Source organism: Rana temporaria, chromosome 4, assembly GCF_905171775.1.
Source record: "Rana temporaria chromosome 4, aRanTem1.1, whole genome shotgun sequence".
Lineage (NCBI taxonomy): Eukaryota > Metazoa > Chordata > Amphibia > Anura > Ranidae > Rana > Rana temporaria.
In genome coordinates, this window is record NC_053492.1 from 446,160,287 (window position 1) to 446,180,680 (window position 20,394).

Consider the following 20,394-nt stretch of genomic DNA (forward strand, 5'->3'; position numbering starts at 1 on the left):
CCGTTGAGTTTGCGCAAGTCGTCCGTGAATGGGGCTGGACGTAATTTACGTTCACGTTGAAACCAATACGTCCTTGTGGCGTACTTTGGAGCAATGCACACTGGGATATGTCCACGAACGGCGCATGCGCCGTTCGTTAAAAAAGTCAATCACATCGGGTCACTAGTCATTTACATAAAACATGCCCCACTGTTCCACATTTGAATTAGGCGCGATTAGGCCGGCCCATTTACGCTATGCCGCTGTAACTTAGGAGGCAAGTGCTTTGTGAATACAGCACTTGCCTGTCTGACTTACGGTAGCGTAGCGTATATGCGATATGCTACGCGGCCTCAAAACTAAGCCACTGTATCTGAATATAGCTATATATGTCATCAGAGAAGACCATGTTGAATCCGGTCATATACAAACAAATTTATGGTATATACACATTATGTTGTCTGCTCATGAGCACTGTGAAGCACCCATACCATGCTATACCCACCTGAAGACCAGGGCCTTTTTCTGACACTTTTCTTTATTTGTAAAAATCTGTATTTTTGTGCTAGAACATTACTTGGAACCCCCAAATATTAAAAAACAACATAAGTTTTACTATCCCTAGACAAGGTTTTACATTTTTTTTTTTTTTACAAGTCACCACTTACAGATTTACAGAGGAGGTCTGGTGCTAGAATTACTACCCATAATCTGACGTTCGTGGTGATACCTCACAAGCGTGGGATGATCGCTGTTTGCATGGGGGAGCTTTTAGTGACAGGTACCCTTTATAGAGAGATATGGGCGTTTATAAGACCCTAGATCCCTCCTCTGTCCTTAAAAATAAACAATTTGCCTTTACAACCACTTTACCAAACATGTTATACTTACCTCCTCTGTGCTGTGGTTTTGCACAGAGCAGCACAGATCCTCCTCTTGAGTCCCTTTTCTGCTCTCCTGACCGCTCCCTCTGGCGAGTGCCCCCACAGCCAGCAGGTTGCTACAGGGGGCATCCGAGCCGAGTCAGAGCTCCGTGTATCCATTCAGATACGGAGCCCCGACCCAGCTCCGCCCCCTTTCATATAACAATTCCAGCTAAATGAGAGCGTTTATAACACATACTGTAGCATTGTGAACTGAAGAAGGGGGCCTGAACATATACATCTGTTTGGTTTTGAACCATGCTTCCAACAATGCTGCCCTTATTATTTTCTGATGTGAATGTACATTGTATATGTAAAGCACTGCGTAAATTGACGGCGCTATACAAGTACCTAAGTAATAATAATAATTGTTGTTGTTATTATTGCAGGTACCGTATTTATTGGCATAGAACACGCAAGTTTCAGGAAAAAAAAATGTTTTTTTTAAATGAACCACTTAGAAGCAAAATAATGGTATCTGAGCATCAATGCAGCCAGATCTGTGCTCATCTGCAGCATTGACCTTCAATGATTAGTGCCCAAAATGCTCTCCCTGTTCAGTGTCAATCTGCAGTTTTTACCTTTCAGCGTCAGATCATCTCTGTTGTCACCGAGGGAAGAGGGGGAGCGAGATCGCCGCTAAATTACATCTGAGGGAAGAGGAGCAAGCGCCGCTAAATTACATAGGAGCCGAGATCTTCTTCCTGTGTATCCGGCGCTCGGTCACTCACAGCCACGCCTCCTGTCCCTGCTCATATGATAGACAGTACAGTAGTCCAATGCGGGGCCAGGAGGCGTGGCTGTCCGTGACGGAGCGCCGGATACACAGGGAGAAGATCTCGGCTCAATGTAATTTAGCGGCTCTCGCTCCTCTTCCATCAGACAGCGGGGATCGGCGTATAACACGCACCCACGATTTTGCCCTGATTTTAAAGGGGAAAAAAGTGCGCCGATAAATACGGTACTTATATAGCGCTGTCAATTTATGCAGTGCTTTACATATTTTATTATACATTTGCATCAGTCCCCGAATTGAATTACTTAAATAAACAAACTTTTTGACAATGTTCTAATTTTTTTTAGATGTACCTGTATTTCGTATACCCGATTACAGAAAAAAAAATAAACTGGAATCTTCTGGGCTGTTAGAACTAAAGGGCACACATCAATTATGTATAAAAGGTAAAAGTAAGAAATCTTAATACAATTACCTTGTGGTAATAGGCTTATGGCACAGCTGCTACCTGCAAAAAACACACAGAGAAGGTTTTTCATTATTCACAGTTAAATAAGCAAACATTTTGAGGAGAGGAGAAAAAAAAAATAAGAGAGAAAATAGAAATAAAAAAAAAAAAAAGGATTGAGGAGAGAAAAAGAAAATATATATACAGTACAGACCAAAAGTTTGGACACACCTTCTCAAAACATTTTCTTTATTTTCATGACTATGAAATTTGTAGATTCACACTGAATGCACACATGTGGAATTATACATAACAAAAAAGTGTGAAACAACTGAAAATATATTTCATATTCTAGGTTCTTCAAAGTAGCCACCTTTTGCAGCAGACACATCTCTAGAACTGGTAAGAGGAGACTGTGTGAATCCGGCCTTCATGGTAGAATATCTGCTAGGAAACCACTGCTAAAGAAAGGCAACACGCAGAAGAGACTTGTTTGGGCTAAAGAACACAAGGAATGGACATTAGACCAGTGGAAATCTGTGCTTTGGTCTGATGAGTCCAAACTTGAGATCTTTGGTTCCAACCCCCGTGTCTTTGTGTGACGCAGAAAAGGTGAACGGATGGACTCTACATGCCTGGTTCCCACCGTGAAGCATGGAGGAGAAGGTGTGAAGGTGTGGGGGTGCTTTGCTGGTGACACTGTTGGGGATTTATTCAAAATTGAAGGCATACTGAACCAGCATGGCTACCACAGCATCTTGCAGCGGCATGCTATTCCATCCGGTTTGCGTTTAGTTGGACTATCATTTATTTTTCAACAGGACAATGACCCCAAACACACCTCCAGGCTGTGTAAGGGCTATTTGACCAAGAAGGAGAGTGATGGGGTGCTGCGCCAGGTGACTACCTCTTGAAGCTCATCAAGAGAATGCCAAGAGTGTGCCAAGCAGTAATCAAAGCAAAAGGTGGCTACTTTGAAGAATCTAGAATATGAAATGTATTTTCAGTTGTTTCACAGTTTTTTGTTATGTATAATTCCACATGTGTTCATTCATAGTTTTTATGCCTTCAGTGTGAATCTACAATTTTCATAGTCATGAAAATAAAGAAAACTCTTTGAATGAGAAGGTGTGTCCAAACTTTTGGTCTGTACTGTACCTCATCCTTCCATTTTGCTTTTAAATGTCCTTATTTCTTCGGCACGACACTCCACACCAGGGAGAAAGCCTCACATTACTGTGTGGAGTTACAGACAGAAGAACAGGAAGTGAGGATTTTTCAGAAGAAATAAGGACATTTAAAAGCAAAATCGAAGGATGACACTGATAAGGTCCAGTGGGAAGATCGCGGGACTGACGATTGGGGGTCTGGAGGAGAAGGTATCTCTTTACGCCGATAACATGTTAATATACTTGTCGTCTCTCCCAGCCCTGCTGGAGATTATTAGGAGGTTTGGTCACTTCTCTGGATTCCAGGTTAACTGGGACAAGTCTCTCTTGTTCATGATTGACCAAGCAACATCGATAATGCCATCTCCCTCTTGCCCACTACAAGTGGTTAGCTCCTTCAGATATTTGGGAGTCATGGTACAACACCCACTATCCTCCTATATCAAAATTAACCTAGACCCTCTTATCGGACAGATGAAAACCACACTCAAAACATGGACTACTCTCCCGCTGACATTACTGGGTAAGATAAACATTTTTAAAATGATTTTCTTGCCACGATTTTTGGATATCCTGGGTAACTCACCAGTATATGTCACGAAAGTAAAATTTAAAGGAAATAGACTCCATCCTTATTTCCTTTTTCTGGAGGGGGGGGGGGGGGGGGGGGAGTCAGGATTGCCAATGCCACCTTACAATTGCCGGTACTGGAGGGCGGGCTAGCCTTACCCTGCCTCCAGACCTATTATATCGCCTCGCAGCTTGCCCATGCACATTGGTGGTTTTACCCTGAAGCCAGCAATGCGCCCACTGCCTTGGCGGCAGCTATACTTACCTCCTACAAGTCCCTGCAAAATCTGATTCACCGCATGTCCCTCAGCGGGTGGGAGGGTACAACTATCCTGGCAATGACTTTACGGATTTTTAGACTCACTAAACTACAATCCTCCAATGATAGTAATATGTACTTGCCAAACACTCCAATCTGGGGGAATCAAAATACACCAGAATTCTTTCGAAGATCTGATGGGGGATATTGGTCGAAAAGGGGGGTGAAAACCATTATGCATCTGTTCTGACACCATGTTTCGTCCTTTTGAGAAATTCTGTAGGGAATATAATCTACCCCGCATGGCCTACTGCCTTTATTTGCAGATCCGCCATACTGCGGCAACACAGTTTGGCCTCCGTAATATAATTGTTCAACTTTCTCCGCTGCAACGATTGCTGACTGACTCCTCTCACGCCAAACTAGTCTCCACATACTATGGGTCCCTTTTACACTCCACAACTCAAAGGCTTAGCAGTGTGGCCAATAGCTGAAGAGCTGACATCCCTGAACTGACGGAGGACATCTGGCAGGAGGTTCTTCCCCTTCAGGTTCCCTCTGTCATTTCTTCCTGTGACAAGGTGATACAGACTAAATTGCTATACAGATCCCAATTTACAATGCTTACTGTTCCAAGTTAAATAGATTACCCTCTGCACTATGCTTCCGATGCGGCATGGCTGATGGCACATTCTTTCACTTGATGTTTGACTGTGCACCGATTAGAAAGTTCTGGTCGGAGGTTACAGCCTTTATTAGCTCCCTAACGCAGATACCCAATATCTGCAATCCCCTGAGGTGTTTACTGGGTTATATTGATGATGATGGTATCTCTAAGAATGTGCAAACCATTTTGCGGATAGTATTGTTTTATGCTAAGAAATCGATAACCTTCCATTGGAAGTCTCAATCCTCGCCCACCGTAGCCTTTTGGCTCCCCATTAACCATGCTATACAAGCCAACATATGAGGCTAGGGGGTGCCCAAAAAAAAAAAAAAAAAAATCTTAAAGGTTTGGGGCTCTTGGGTTAACTCCGAGAGCACCATACCGCATGCTCCTTGAAATCTGACTGAAGCCCCAGCATACTGAATGGTCCTAATTGGACAAATTGACATAAGATTTTTGAGTTGCTATATGTGTATAAAATGTTTACCAGCTACCAGATCTTTGTAATGGAATGGGCGATGTTCGCTCAATATATATGTGTTTGTTGTATACTGAAAAAAAAATAAAAAAATAAAATCGAAGGATGAGGTAAGTGAAGGAGGACTGCACCAAGGTAAAAGGAGGTTTGCTTAGACACAGGTTATCTTTCATTTGCATCTGGGCCACACAGGAGTATTTGTTTAATACCAAACTGTAAAATGTGCATTACCAAGTTTGTTCTCCATACATGATGCTACATTGTCCACCACTCTCCTAAAGTCTTCTGTATCTTCTACTGCAATATCCTTCCTTAGGCAGGCAGTCAAAGCACAGATCGTATCATTTTTACATGGCTCAGGAATGCTGTTTAATGCACTGAAAATCAAAAGAAACAAATTGCAGGTCAACTTTCAGCCACAGTTCTCCATTTGTTGGTGGAGAGATGAATCCACAGGCTTCTAGCATCTCTTCAGTTATTCTACCAGAGCTGTCAGATCTACTTTCTGCACTGCCCCCATGAAGCCAAGCAAGGGAGAGGGACCCCTGAGCAGCAAGAGTGAGACTCCTTCATAACAGACAAAGTAAGGGAATGAAGCTGAGAACTGGATAGAAAAGTCATTCTTCAGGAACCCAATATATGAACCAGATACCAGTGTATTTGTACTACCGCAACTGGTGCCCTCATAAACACCCCAGGGCACCAAGAAGTCTCATTACAGAGGTGCCATAGCAGTCGAATAAGACAGGAGGATTGTCTGAGACAAACTCAGGCCTGCTCTAAAATTATATAAACAAATGCTTTGCTTTACCTTGCCAAGACCTTTTTCAGTGGATTCTTGTTGTCAACTGCAAAGTACATTTCAGCCAGAACCTTCATAGAGCAGCAGAGCTCCTCCGTACCGGCGGAACTGCTAGGCAGGTCTTCTAAGAGAGGCACCACCTGAAAAAAGAGATAAGATGACGGTTTACAGAAAATATTTCCAGACCTGCCTTTTAGTCAATCATCCACACCAAGAAACAAAGTAGTATCAGGATTCGACCATACCCTGATGCACATATACAGAAAGTGAACCTGCCTTAGACGGACCCTGATCCTCATCAGACCCCACCAAGGAATTAAACCCCTGTTGCTTTTAGTGGGTGCTACCGCCTGCCAACTGTGACCTATTCAAGTAAATGGGGCGAAGCCGCAAGCACCCCGCAACTGCATGCTTCTGCAGGGTGCAAGGGGCTAAAGCAGGTAGAGAGGGGGCAACACAATGCCTTCTCACCGTCTGCTTTTACCCCTTTGTTGCTATAATGCCCAAAGTTGCAGGGTGCTTGCAGAGCAGCCTCATTCACTTGAATGGGTCATGCTGGGCGGGCGATTTGGGCACAATAGCATCTTTATAGAAGCTGTTGTGCCCATATAGATACTATTGTACCCATAACGATGCTATTGAGCATCTATATGGCCACAATCTTTTTTGATCCCCATTGAGAACGTCTGTTAATGACGAAACGTCGTCTGGGAAGGCGCACACTGACGTCACCGCGTTCCATCTGAAGGAGGAAGGGCTCCTATTGCCGGCCGGCATACATACACGCTTTTAATCATGAGATGTTTGCAAGTACATGTCTTATGCATTTTTATTAAATATTTCGTACGGTATCACGCTATGGTCCGTTTTTATTTATATACCGAGGATATGTTCAATCATCGATGTGGTGCAATTTGAGATCTGCTCCCTGGATCCCTCCCCAGTCTGATGCGAATCTGATGTGGAGCCCATTGAATAAAATCTGTCTACATGCCTAATGTTTGGGTGGTTCTGGTAAGCGGCTTTCAGTTTGGTGGTGGTGTGTTCACACTGAAGTTTTGCTGACACATGGTGGTGCTGCTACGAACCTTTTATTGGACTGAATGTGCTTTTATTCATATTATCTATTATCATTGCTTTTTACCAGCCTATCTGGTTTCCTACTTGGCGCAGTTTACCTTTATATTGGACTTTATATGCTTATCACATTTCTTCTGCTGCCTTGACGCATATATATTTAGAACGTTTTTGACAAGCGCAGTTTTTTCTCCCTATAATTCAGCCCATGTGTATGGCGGCTGCCTTCTGTTGAAGGGGGTCAGGACACAATAGAACAGTGGGGGGAGATCGCTGTACTAGCATCAGATTGTTAGTACAGCAGCTCCGACCTGAGCGGTCAGTTTTTTTACGTTTAACCCAGCGGGTTGAATGAAAAAAAAATAGTAGTGTTTACCAGGCCTTAAGGGAGATCCACCCTCTCCATTTGTCATGTTTACCATTATTATCAAAAGTAAAAGAAAATCTGATATTTTGGGTTTACACCAAAACAGGAATAGAAGAGACACTAGTTCTCGTAAGGAGGGATTTCTTCACACTTAACGTTTTGGCTATGGGGCAGAAAGAAGAGAAATTTCCCCTATGGGGCAGAAAAAAAAAAAAAAAAAAAGACGCCCATTATAACCCTCCCTTATTCTATCCAAAAATAAAAAAATAAAAAAATAAGTTTTGCCTTTAAAGGGGTTGTAAAGGTACAATTTTTTTTCCTAAATAGCTTCCTTTACCTTAGTGCAGTCCTCCTTCACTTACCTCATCCTTCCATTTTGCTTTTAAATGTCCTTATTTCTTCTAAAAAATCCTCACTACCTGTTCTTCTGTCTGTAACTCCACACAGTAATGCAAGGCTTTCTCCCTGGTGTGGAGAGTCATTCTCACCCCCTCCCTTGGACTACAGAAGAGTCAGGACGCCCACTAACACACAGCTCCTTTCTCTATCTCCGATAGTCCTGACTCTCCGGTAGACCAAGGGAGGGGGCGAGCACGACACTCCACACCAGGGAGAAAGCCTCGCATTACTGTGTGGAGTTACAGACAGAAGAACAGGAAGTGAGGATTTCTCAGAAGAAATAAGGACATTTAAAAGCAAAATGGAAGGATGAGGTAAGTGAAGGAGGACTGCACTAAGGTAAAGGAAGCTATTTAGGAAAAAAAAATTGTACCTTTACAACCCCTTTAAAGGCAAAACTTATTTTTTATTTTATTTTTTTGATTTTTGAATAGAATAAGAGAGGGTTATAATGGCCGTCTTTTTTTTTTTTTTTTTTCTGCCCCATAGGGGAAATTTCTCTTCTTTTTCTGTCCCATTGCCAAAACATGAAGTGTTTAAGTTTGTGATCCTATCATTTTTAAAGGTTTAAATCAACCAAAAGGTAATCCACTAGACTTTTCTCTTGACTAAAATAGGATGAAAATATTAATGTGGTTCTAAACGCAGAAGGTTTTTTTTTTTTTTTTTTACCATAATCCATTCTATTATTTTAATTCTGAGTGCAGCTTCCCCCTATACTTACCTAAGATTAATGTCAATAAGGTGCTGTGCACAAGAGCAGTATCACTGCTTTCTCCTCATTGGCTGAGACACAGCAGCGGGAGCCACTGGCTCCTTCTGCTGTCAATCACTGCTAGTGAGGAGGAAGCAGGGGGCGAGGCCGAGCCGCACTGTGTGCGTCAATGGACACACAGATTGGCTCGGGAGCAGGCCTGCATGAGTGCCCCCAAAGGAAGCTTGCTATGAGGGCACTCAGCAGGGGGGAGGGGAGAGACAGGAGCGCCGGTGTGGGACTTGAGAAGATGAGGATCAGGGTTGCTCTGTGCAAAACAACTGAGCAGAGCAGGCAAATATAACATGGTTGTTATTTTAAAAAAAAATACCTTTACAATGACTTCAATTTCAGATATCCCATCACCATCAACTGCCAAAATTATTTTGGAATCCCAACTCCCCTTCAAGGATTTTAAGTAACTAAACATCACAGAAAATAAACCTGGATCAATGACACATCCTGCTGCAGCAGAAGCACAGAGACTCCATAGTGTGGAAGAACAGACCCAGTGAACTCAGGGTGCTCTCAGTTGTAATAAAACTTATTTAAATCATTTTCCAGTTGTTACCTTTTTGATGCAGTGGATTTGCTGAACTCCGTCTTGTAACTGTAAGCACCGAAGAAGAAGAGAAGGCAAACCTTCTGCCTCGCCATCTGTAAAATCTATAGAAACATGTCATGTAAAAATGTGTTATCTTCTGCTTTATAGTAGACATCAGTCATTATATATATATATATATATATATATATATATATATATATATATATATATATATATATATATATATATATATATATATATATATATATATATATATATATATATATATATATATATACACACACACACACACACACACACACACACACACACACTCTGTATGGCCTGTTCTGGGCAATGGATTCACTTTTCTACCCTGGTGAATAAAAGGATCAATTGCAGCCAACCAGAGAAAACATCCAGCGAGTTTCTATTATCCAGAGAACACAGCAACAGTGCTCAAGTCAGATGGGTCATTACATTTATTTCTTTATGAGTTCTGTGTATCCCTCTGCAGAATAAGAACACACGGCTCTATGAAGTCTCAATATAGGGGCAGTGGATTTTAAAGGGCCTTCTTTTGGTGCATAGAATGCATTAAGGTGAAAAAACTTACCTTTACAACCCCTTTAAGAGAGAAGTTTAAAAATCACAAATAAAAATAAATAAATCCATACTCACCTAGATGGCTGCAGCACCAATCCCAGCTCACCGCCTCAAAGAGGCTGAACGTTTGGCAGCGTTTGATCGCTCCGTTCTCGGTCTTAGAGGTGGTGATGGACAGATACAGCTGGCATTGGTGCTGCAGCCATCTAGGCGAGTATGGATTTATTTATTTTAAAATGTGTGATTTCTACACTTCTCTTTTAAGAAAATTCTAGCAATACGTTTATTTAAATTATAAGTTTATTCTGAAATATCAATCTACCCAAAACAAATATTTTAGGTCAGGTTCAAAGATCAATAAAGTCCTTAAAGGATCTAAAAATGCAAAAAAGCCCTTCAATGCATCAAAGTTGTTACACAAGTGGATTCTCATATCTGGATGGACTGTGCCTTGAAAACTGAACTATTCCTACAAAAGCTGGGGTGCTTAAAGGAGTTGTAAATAAAAATAAATTGCTGAAATGACTGTTTACAGGGTATAGAGACATAATAGTTAACTGATTCCTTTTAAAAATGATTAAAAATTGATAAAAAAAATCAATCATATAATGTGCCTACAGTTTAGTTTCGTTTTTGCATGTTTCCTGCTTCTGTGATGTACAGAGACTCAGAGCCAATACAGGGCAGTGATGGTTTGTAAAACGAAACTAATTGGTGTTGAGGGGTTTTAGACACACAGTAATCACACTTCCTTGATTAGTGACCACAGAGAGAAAGCTCCCATGACTTTTTTCATCAGGAAACAGACAACCAGGAAGTGTCCAGAACAGAGAAGGATTACAGCAACATCAGAGCAAAAACGAACAATGAGGACATGAAACCAGGACTGCAGTAAGGTAAAGGAAGCTATTTAGCTAAAAAAAAAAATTTCCTTTAGTGACCCTTTAACTTACTTTTAAGTTTATCAATGCTCAGTCCATGGAGCGTCAGGACATCAACTTTGATCACTTTTTTCTTCTTTAAGACCATCTTTAAGTTCAGTATGTCTGTGAAAAAAAATATGAAAATATACATTGACAAACTATTTTAGCATAACCAACCCTTCTTAGGCTCCCATAGAGAGTGCCTAGTGAGTGACCTCTTATGGTCAGTGTGCCGAGGGGCAGCAACTTGGCACAGGATGTAGAAGACAGCGAGGACCAATGTAGTAGCAGCAGCTACTGTTTGTATGCAGCAGCTACTACAGTGATTCTCCTCTTCCACAGGGACTGTGGTGTGCAGTGCAGGCAATGCATCCATTGCCTATGATTAGTTGTTGGCTTTGACAGCTTCCCGGCAGGACAGCTCAGGTGGGGGCTCAGACTTGCGTAGAAACACACTTGAGCTTGTTACTATGCAGCACGGTGGCCCCCCCCCCCAGCTTGGGATCCAGAAGAGACAGTGAGGACCACAGCAGCAGCGCTGACTACTACAGCTATTCTCTTCTTCCACAGGGATCAGTCAGGTGTGGAATATATACACCAGCCTTGTGCATTATCCTTTGATATATTAAAAGAATGAATAAAAAAAAAAAACTACTCAAAAGCATGTGATAGAAACCGCAATCTAAAAGCTTTAAAAACTTGCGGCAATCCGTCCAATAACAGCAGCCTCCAGATATGAGAGAGGACATGAGAACCACTGCTGTTGACGCGTTTCGCATGGATACCGTCTTCCTCAGAGCCTCTGCGGAAAAGGGTATCCCTTCAAAACGCGTCAGCCAGCAAAGGATAATGCACAAGGCTGGTGCGCCCTTTTTTCTTTATTCCTTTTCTGATTGCTAGCATACCCCTATCCTGGAGGGGCAGCGAGGCCTGAGACGTTATCCACCCTGAACTTTACATCACCTGATCAACACACTTGTGTGCAAGAGTATTTGTTTGCTGCTGTGTAATAATGTACACTATATTGTCAAAACTATTGGGACGTTAAAGGTATCCCAGTCTTAGGGCCAGATTCTCAGTCAGCGGCGTATCTTTGCCCGGGCGTAACGTATCCGATTTACGTTACGCCTCCGCAACTTAGACGGGCAAGTGCTGTATTCTCAAAGCACTTGCTCCGTAAGTTGCGGCGGCGTAGCGTAAATCGGCCGGCGTAAGCCCGCCTAATTCAAATTTGGATCAGGGGGGCGTGTTTTATGTAAAACTACTGTGACCCGACGTGATTGACGTTTTTGTGGAACGGCGGATGCGCCGTCCGTGGAATTTCCCAGTGTGCATTGCTCCAAAGTACGCCGCAAGGACGTCATTGGTTTCGACGTGAACGTAAATGGCATCCAGCCCCATTCACGGACGACTTACACAAACGACGTAACTTTTTCAAAATTTCGACGCGGGAAAGACGGCCATACTTAACATTGGTACGCCGCACTTATGCCTCATATAGCAGGGGCAACTATACGCCGGGAAAAGCCTAACGTAAACGTCGTAACTTTACCGCGTCGGCCGCGCGTACGTTCGGGAATTCGCGTATCTAGCTAATTTGCATACTCAACGCGGAATTTGACGGAAGCGCCACCTAGCGGCCAAAAAAAAAATGCAGTTAAGATCCGACGGCGTAAGAGACTTACGCCTGTCGGATCTAATGGATATCTATGCGTAACTGATTCTAAGAATCAGGCGCATAGATACGACGGGTCAGATTAGGACTTACGACGGCGTACATAGCACTGCGCCGTCGTAAGTCCTTTCAGAATCTGGCCCTTAGTCCGTAGGGGTCAATATTGAGTTGGTCCACCCTTTGCACTGACATGCGACTTTCAAATTGTGCGATTTCAGATGAAGTCGCACAATTTCAAGGCTGTTCAATATGAGCGAGGGCTTAGTACGTTTCTGCATGCATGTTTGAAATGTGTTTCCAGTGTATTTGCAGTGCATTTTTCTGTAATAATTCTTTGCTTTATTTCCACGTCCTTTCTTTAGTAAGACCCCTTTTACACTGGGCCACTTTCCAGGCATTTTAGTGCTAAAAAAGCGCCTGTAAAGCACATGAAAAGTGCCTCCTCAGTGTGAAAGCCTGAGTGCTTTCACACTGGGGTGATGCGCTTGCAGGACGGGGAAAAAAGTCCTGCAAGCAGCATCTTTGGGGCAGTGTATACACCGCTCCTCCATCGCCACTGCTCATTGAAATTAACGGGCGGCGCTGCAAAGAGTTGTTTTTTTTGCTTTGCAGTGTGTTGCGTTTATGCGCATTTGATCGTGTTGCTTCAGAAAAAAAAAGTAGTGCTTGCCATATTTTTTTTTTTTCCAGCGCTGGTGAGAAATTTATTCACAGGGAGACGTTATTTTTTATTTATTTATTTCCATGTGTTCGGAATGCGCTCACAAAACGCACCCCAGTGATCCTGGTGTGAAGGAACCCTTAGACCCCTTTCACACTGGGGCAGTGCGGGTGTTAGCAGTAAAGTGCCGCTAGTTTTAGACCCCTTTCACACTGAAGCGTTTTTTACAGAGTTTTAGCGTTAAAATAGCGCTCTTAAAACGCTCATAAAGCACTCTCCATGCATCTCAATGGACCCTTTCACATTGAGTCCTGCAAGCAGCATCTTTGGAGCAGCTTTTGGGCGCTGAAAAAAACGTTTCAAAAACGCCCCTCTCCATTGAAATGAATTGAAAGCGCTGTAAAAACGCCTTACCCTTTCACACTGAGGCGTTGAACTGGCGGGGCGTTAAAGCTGCTTTCACACTGAGGCGTGCAGCCGCGGTGACGGTATAGCCACGCTATTTGTAGCGCGGCTATACCGTCGTATTTACCGCGATATTCGGGCGCTAGCGGTGAGGTTTTAACCCCCGCTAGCGGCCGAAAAAGGGTTAATACCGCCCACGTTGCGGGCGGTATTACCGCGCTTTCCCATTGATTTCAATGGGAAGGTGCGGTATAGGAGCGGTGAACACACCGCTCCTATACCGCGGTAAAGATGCGGCTAGCAGGACTTTTGGTGCACTCCTGCTAGCGCACCGCTTCAATGTGAAAGCCTTCGGGCTTTCACATTGAACACTACAGGGCATGATTTTTCATGTGGTATAGCAGCGCTATTTTTAGCGCTGTACCGCATGAAAAACGCCCCAGTGTGCAAGGGGCCTAAGAAAAGTCCTGCAATCAGCATCTTTGGAGCAGCTTTTGAGCGCTGAAATAAACGCTCCAAAAACGCCCCTCTCCATTGAAATGAATTGAAAAGCGCTGTAAAAACGCCTTACCCTTTCACACCGAGGCACTGCAAAAACGCCCTAAAACTTTAGGGGCTTAGCGGTGCTTTACCAGCACATAGGGATCGCAGATGAGGCTTCGCTCGAAAAATGCCCCAGTGTTAAACAGGCCTTAGCGGCGTATTACTACTGTTATAGCGCCACTTTATGGCCCCTAGTGGGGTGCTATTAACCGGGGCTAGTGGCCAAAAAGCACCACTATAAAAGCGGCTAAAACTAGCAGCGCTTTACCGCTAACGCCCGCACCAGTGTGAAAGGGGTCTAAAGGTTCCTTCACACCAGAATCTCTGGGGTGCGTTTCTGAGCGCATGGCAAACAAAAATAACGTCTCCCTATGAATAAAGATCACGCCAGCGCGTAGCATTGCATGTTTCCAGCGTTGAAATGGCGAGCACAGTTTTTCTTCAGCGCAACGCAATCAAATGCACGCAAACGAATTGCAAGACAAAAAAAAAATAACAAACGCAAAAGGGGCAGATCCACAGAGAGAGTACGCCGGCGTATCTACTGATACGCCGGCGCACTTTCAAATTTCCTGCGTCGTATCGTTGTTTTGAATCCTCAAAACAAGATACGACGGCATCTGGGTTAGATCCGATAGGCGTATGTCTTCGTACGCCTTCGGATCTAAGATGCAATTTTTCGGCGTCCGCTGGGTGGCGTTCACGTCATTTTCCGCGTCAAGTATGCAAATTAGCTATTTCCGATGATCCACGAACGTACGAGCGGCCGTCGCATTCTTTTACGTCGTCTCTAGTCGGCTTTTTTCGGCGTATAGTTAAAGCTGCGGTTTCGTGGCGTATAGTTAAACCTGCTATGTTAAGTATGGCCGTCGTACTAATAAAAAGAATTAAAAAAAAAGTATGGCTGTCGTTCCCGCGTTTAATTTGAATATTTTTTTCCGTTTGCGTAAGTCGTCCGTGAATCGCGGGATGGACGTAATTTACGTCCAAGTCAAAACAATGACGTCCTTGTGACGTCATTTCGCGCAATGCACGGCGGGAAATTTAGGGGCGGCGCATGCGCAGTTCGTTCGGCGCAGGGACGCGCTTCATTTAAACAAAACACGGCCCCTACCCGCCCAACTTGAATTCCGCGCCGTTACGCCGCTTGAGATACACTACGCCGCCGTTACTTAAAGCGGGGGTTCTCCCTAAAACATTTTTTTTTCTAGCATCTTATTCAGCATAGTAGCGTGAGCTACAGTATGCCTTTATATATTTTTTTGGCGCCGTACTCACTCTGTAATCGCGTTTTAAAGTTTCCGGGGAATGGGCGTTCCTATTCAGAGGGCTCGTGATTGACGGCCGGCTATGGCGCGTCACGCTTCACGGAAATAGCCGAAATAGGTGTTTGCTCTTCACGGCGCCAGCTCTGATGTCTGTGCGCAGGCGCCGTATAGCGCCGGGAAGAGCCGAGACCTACTCCGGCTATCTTCGGGGAGCGTGACGTGCCATAGCCGGCCGTCAATCATCTTGCCTTTGGATAGGAACGCCCATTCCCCGCGGGGAGTCGGAATCTTCTCTATAGGATTGCACAGTGAGTACGGGGCAAAACAAATAAATAAAGGCATACTGTAGCTCGCGCTACTATGCTGAATTTAATGCTATAATGTTGTTACTGAGGATGAACCACCGCTTTAAGGCGCAAAATCTTTATGGTTTCGAACCAAAGCCAGGTAAGGTACGGCGGCGTAGCGTATCTCAGATACAATGCGCCGGGGCAGATCTTTGTGGATCTGCCCCATTGTGTGTAAAATGCACGCCAACACATAACAAATAAAAAACTGCAACGCATATGCATTAACCGATGTGTTGTGTGCCCCAAGTTGCATCCAGACGCATTTGCGTGTTTTTAGGTGCGTTTGTGTGCTTCTGCTGTGCGTTCTTGTGCCAAAAAATGACGCACGCTGTAGCTTTTTTTTTGTATCAAACACGCAGGAAAGCACCGCAGTGTATACTAGGCTCATTGGAATACATTCATTTTTACCGTATACACGTTCACGCTGCGTTTAAAGACGCATGTGGTGTAAATGGACCTTTAAAGGTTTTCTTCCTCACCCCCAGTGCTCCCCCCATACATACACTGTCAGTCTCACACACACAGTACATGCAATTTCAAAGTGCAAGAGCCAAACATAAGGAAATTCCACGTATACACCCAGCACCAGCTGCATTACAAGAAGCTCCCCTTAGTAACAATGCCCTTTACTTCCTACACCTAGTACAGGATGCCCCATCCTCCCACAATACTCACTATGTCTCTATAGTTCCCCCCGAGCTCTGCTCACCATGTGCAGGAAGTCAGGAGATAACCAGCTACATGTCAATGCAACAACCCCCCTACTTTAGCAAAAAAACGTACCTAGCGCCGGAGAAATATGTCTACATAATCAGCATAGGGCGGCCATTTTCTAGAAGCACAAATTCCAAGCAAAGCTAGTGAGTCGGCGCCACAAAAATGGCACCCGAGCCGGAGACAGAGCTGGAACGCAAGACATACCAAGCGTATAATAAGCTGTATAACAGTTCAAGGACCAGAAATACATTCTTTAAAGTGGAACTTCAGTCATTTTGTCATCTAATAAATCTTCTGCCCTTGTTGTTTTAACTTTGGATAGTAAAACATTTTTTTTTTCTGCCAGTAAATACCATATAAAGCCCACTTCCTGTTTCTTGTCTGGTCATTATTAGGCCCTTTTCACACTACAAAATAAATCCGTTTTAATAATCCGTATTAAAATCCGTCAGATAATGTTAAAAAACGGAAGTTATACGTCCTTTATAAAATATCATTAAAGTCTAAGGGATTTTTTTATGTTCCGTAAAGATCCGTAATAGTCCGTTATAACGTACGGACGTTAGTTATAACGGAATATGTGACGGGTCTTGCACTATTTTTTGTCCATTTTTTGTCCGTTGCAAGTAACGGATATATTAACGTCCGTTATATTTTAACATTGAAGTCTATGGCGCACGGACGTTAGTAAATGTCTCCGTAAATGTCCGTTATGTTAACGGACGTTAATTTTACTGAGCATGCTCAGTAAAGACTTCTGGAGCTGGACTTCAAGAAAGGGTGAAATGGTTTTTATTAACGGACGTTAGAAAGGAATGATATAACGGATGTATACGGATATATACGGATAAACATTATCCGTTTTCAATAAAGGAAGAATGGTAAAATATTTATCCGTATGTATCCGTTATTAAATCCGTTAATAAATGTCCGTTAATAGGTGTAATACGGATATTATAAAACGGACATACAATCCATAGTGTGAAAGAAGCCTTAGTCTAGGCTTATGACATCATACACAGCTCTCTGTGTCACTCTTGTGAGAGTTTGCTGAGAAGAGAGAATGAGTCATAAGAGGGCCAATGAGAGCTGCAGAGCTGGAGGTGTGTGTAAATCCAGGAAGTGAATAGGCAGCGGCTTCAGCTGCCCACAGTTAAAATGGTTGCAGCCAGACTCAGTGGAGGGAGATTTCTGCAGCATATTTGGCAAGTACAGAATCACAGTATATATAAAATAATATGCAAAGTGGTTGGAGGGAAGCTTCAGAATGGCAAAGATATTTTTTATTACATATTATGTGAGCAGACTGCAGTTCCTCTTTAATTTGTTAGTTGTTATTTTGCAAAATACTTTTATTTTATACCACTTCAGCTCTGGAAAATGTACCCCTCCTTCATGACCAGGCCATTTTTTTTTTTTTGATACGGCATTGCATTACTTTAACTGACATTTGCAGTTTTTTTTTTTTTTTTCACACAAATAGAGCTTTCTTTTGGTGGAGTTTGATCACCTCTGCGTTTTTTATGTTTTGCACTATAAAGAAAAAAGTAAATTTTGAAAAGAAAAAACAATTTTTTTTTTTTTTTTTACATTCTGCTATAAAACTATCCAATAAAAATATCCCAAAAAAATGTAAAAAGTCAAATTTTGCAGTAAACAAGATATCCTCACAGCATATACAATGGGAACTCAGTAACAGCACTTACATCCATTGCTTTTTGCCAGTGAAAAGCAAATACTGTTAGATTTAATTTGTGAATTAAACATCCTATTCTTTCTAAAAAAAAAAAAAAAAAAGTCAAATTTCGTCATCAATTTAGGCCAATATGTATTCTGCTACATACTTTTAGTAAAAAAAAAAAAAAAAATGGCAATAAGCGCATATTGATTGGTTTGCTCAAAAGTTATAGCGTCTACAAACTATGGGATAGATTTATGATATTTCTATTTATTTATATTTACTAGTAATGGTAGCAATCAGAGACTAAGGCCCCTTTCACACTGAGGCGGGAGGTGCGGTGGCGGTATAGCGCCGCAAAAAATAGCGGCGCTATACCGTTGGAATTGCCGCAGGTTTCGGCTGCTAGCGGTGCGGCATTAACCCCCACTAGCGGCCGAAAAAGGGTTAATACCGCGGTTTCCCATTGTTTCAAATGGGAAGGAGCGGAGAAGGAGCGGTATACATATCGCTCCTCTCACCGCTCCAAAGATGCTGCTTGCAGGAGATTTTTTTCTCTCCCGCCAGCGCATCGCCTCAGTTTGAAAGCCCTCGGGCTTTCACATTGAGAATGCTGGGCAGGAGTTTTTCAGGCGGTATTTAGGCGCTATTTTTAGTGTGAAAGGGGCCTTATAGTGGGACTGTGATATTGCAGCAGACAAATCGGACACCTAACCTTTTTTGGGAACCAGCGACATTAATACAGTGATCAGTGCTAAAAATAGGCACTGCCACTGTATTAACCACTTCCAGACCGCTGTACGACTATATACGGCCTAACTTTAAAGATACATATCTCGGTAACGGCAGCAGCTGCTGCCACAGCCGAGGTATCTATCTTTACTGTCAGCGGTTCTGGTAACGATAACGGCGGTCTCCGCAGCGAATTCGCAGCAAGATCGCCGTTATCGGTGGCGGGAGAGGGCCCCCCCCCTCCCGCCGCTCTCCCGCGCCCTCCGCTGCTTACCGGAGCCGTCGGTAGCGGCGGAGGAGATCGGGACCATTCGGCATCTGAGCGGGGACGAGACTGAAGGAAAAATCTCCTTCGCCCGTCCCCATAGCTCTGCTGGGCGGAAGTGATGTCAAAACGTCAGTCCCGCCCAGCCTCTTAAAGAAACATTTTTTTTTTTTGTCATTTGAAAAAATGACATTTTCCAATTTTTTTTTTTTTTTTGCATTTTAGTCTAAATATAAGATCTGAGGTCTTTTTGACCCCAGATCTCATATTTAACCTCTTGACCACTGGGCACTTAAACCCCCTTCCTGACCAGACCAATTTTCAGCTTTCGGTGCTCTCACAATTTGAATGACAATTACTCCGTCATACAACATTGTACCCATTTGAAATTTGTGTCCTTTTTTTCACACAAATAGAGCTTTATTTTGGTGGTATTTGATCACCTCTGGGTTTTTTATTTTTTGCGCTATAAAAGAAAAACGACCGAAAATTCTGTAAAAAACAAAAAAAAAAAACTTGTTTCTGTCAAATTCGCAGGTTATTTCTCACACACAGCATATGCATACCACGAATGACACCCCAAAACACATTCTGCTATTCCTCCCGAGTATGGCGATACCCCATGTGTGCAACTTTTACACGGCGTGGCCACATACAGAGGCCCAACATGCAGGGAGCGCCATCAGGCGTTCTGGAGCACCCAGGCCAATTCTGACATTTCTCTCCTACATGGAAAAATCACAATTTATTTGCTAGAAAATTACATATTACCCCAAAACATTATATATGCGGAGTATTGGGGTATTGTGGAGTATTTGGGTATTGCAGAGTATTGGGGTATTGGGGGTATTGCGGAGTATTGGGGTATTGCGGAGTATTGGGGTATTGCAGAGTATTTGGGTATTGCAGAGTATCGCGCAGGGTATTGGGGTATTGCAGAGTATTGCGCAGGGTATTGCAGAGTATCGGGGTATTGCAGAGTATCGAGGTATTGCAGAGTATCGGGGTATTGCAGAGTATCGGGGTATTGCAGAGTATCAGGGTATGGCAGAGTATCGGGGTATGGCAAATATCGGGGTATGGCAGAGTATCGGGGTATGGCAGAGTATCGGGGTATGGCAGAGTATCGAGGTATTGCAGAGTAACGGGGTATTGCAGAGTAACGGGGTATTGCAGAGTAACGAGGTATTGCAGAGTAACGGGGTATTGCAGAGTAACGGGGTATTGCAGAGTAACGGGGTATTGCAGAGTAACGAGGTATTGCAGAGTAACGGGGTATTGCAGAGTAACGGGGTATTGCAGAGTAACGAGGTATTGCAGAGTAACGGGGTATTGCAGAGTAACGGGGTATTGCAGAGTAACAAGGTATTGCAGAGTAACGGGGTATTGCAGAGTAACG

General features: G+C 43.3%; 1 protein-coding gene across 3 annotated transcripts in view; it reads right to left on the reverse strand.

Annotated features, from left to right (window-relative positions):
* Positions 1 to 16,376, reverse strand: part of THADA (THADA armadillo repeat containing) — a 779,727-nt gene extending 763,351 nt beyond the window's left edge. Inside the window, exons 1-6 of one of the 3 annotated variants that reach the window (XM_040351533.1) lie at positions 16,279 to 16,376; positions 10,732 to 10,824; positions 9,200 to 9,294; positions 6,041 to 6,171; positions 5,461 to 5,606; positions 2,114 to 2,146 (exon numbers count right to left, since the gene is read on the reverse strand). In XM_040351533.1, the coding sequence (XP_040207467.1) occupies positions 2,114 to 2,146; positions 5,461 to 5,606; positions 6,041 to 6,171; positions 9,200 to 9,294; positions 10,732 to 10,807 (481 nt within the window). In that variant the 5' untranslated portion in view covers positions 10,808 to 10,824; positions 16,279 to 16,376. Of the gene's footprint in view, positions 1 to 2,113; positions 2,147 to 5,460; positions 5,607 to 6,040; positions 6,172 to 9,199; positions 9,295 to 10,731; positions 10,829 to 16,277 lie in introns of all 3 variants that reach the window. The other 2 variants (XM_040351532.1, XM_040351531.1) reach the window with 2 other exon arrangements.
* Between the last annotated feature and the right edge of the window lie 4,018 nt (positions 16,377 to 20,394).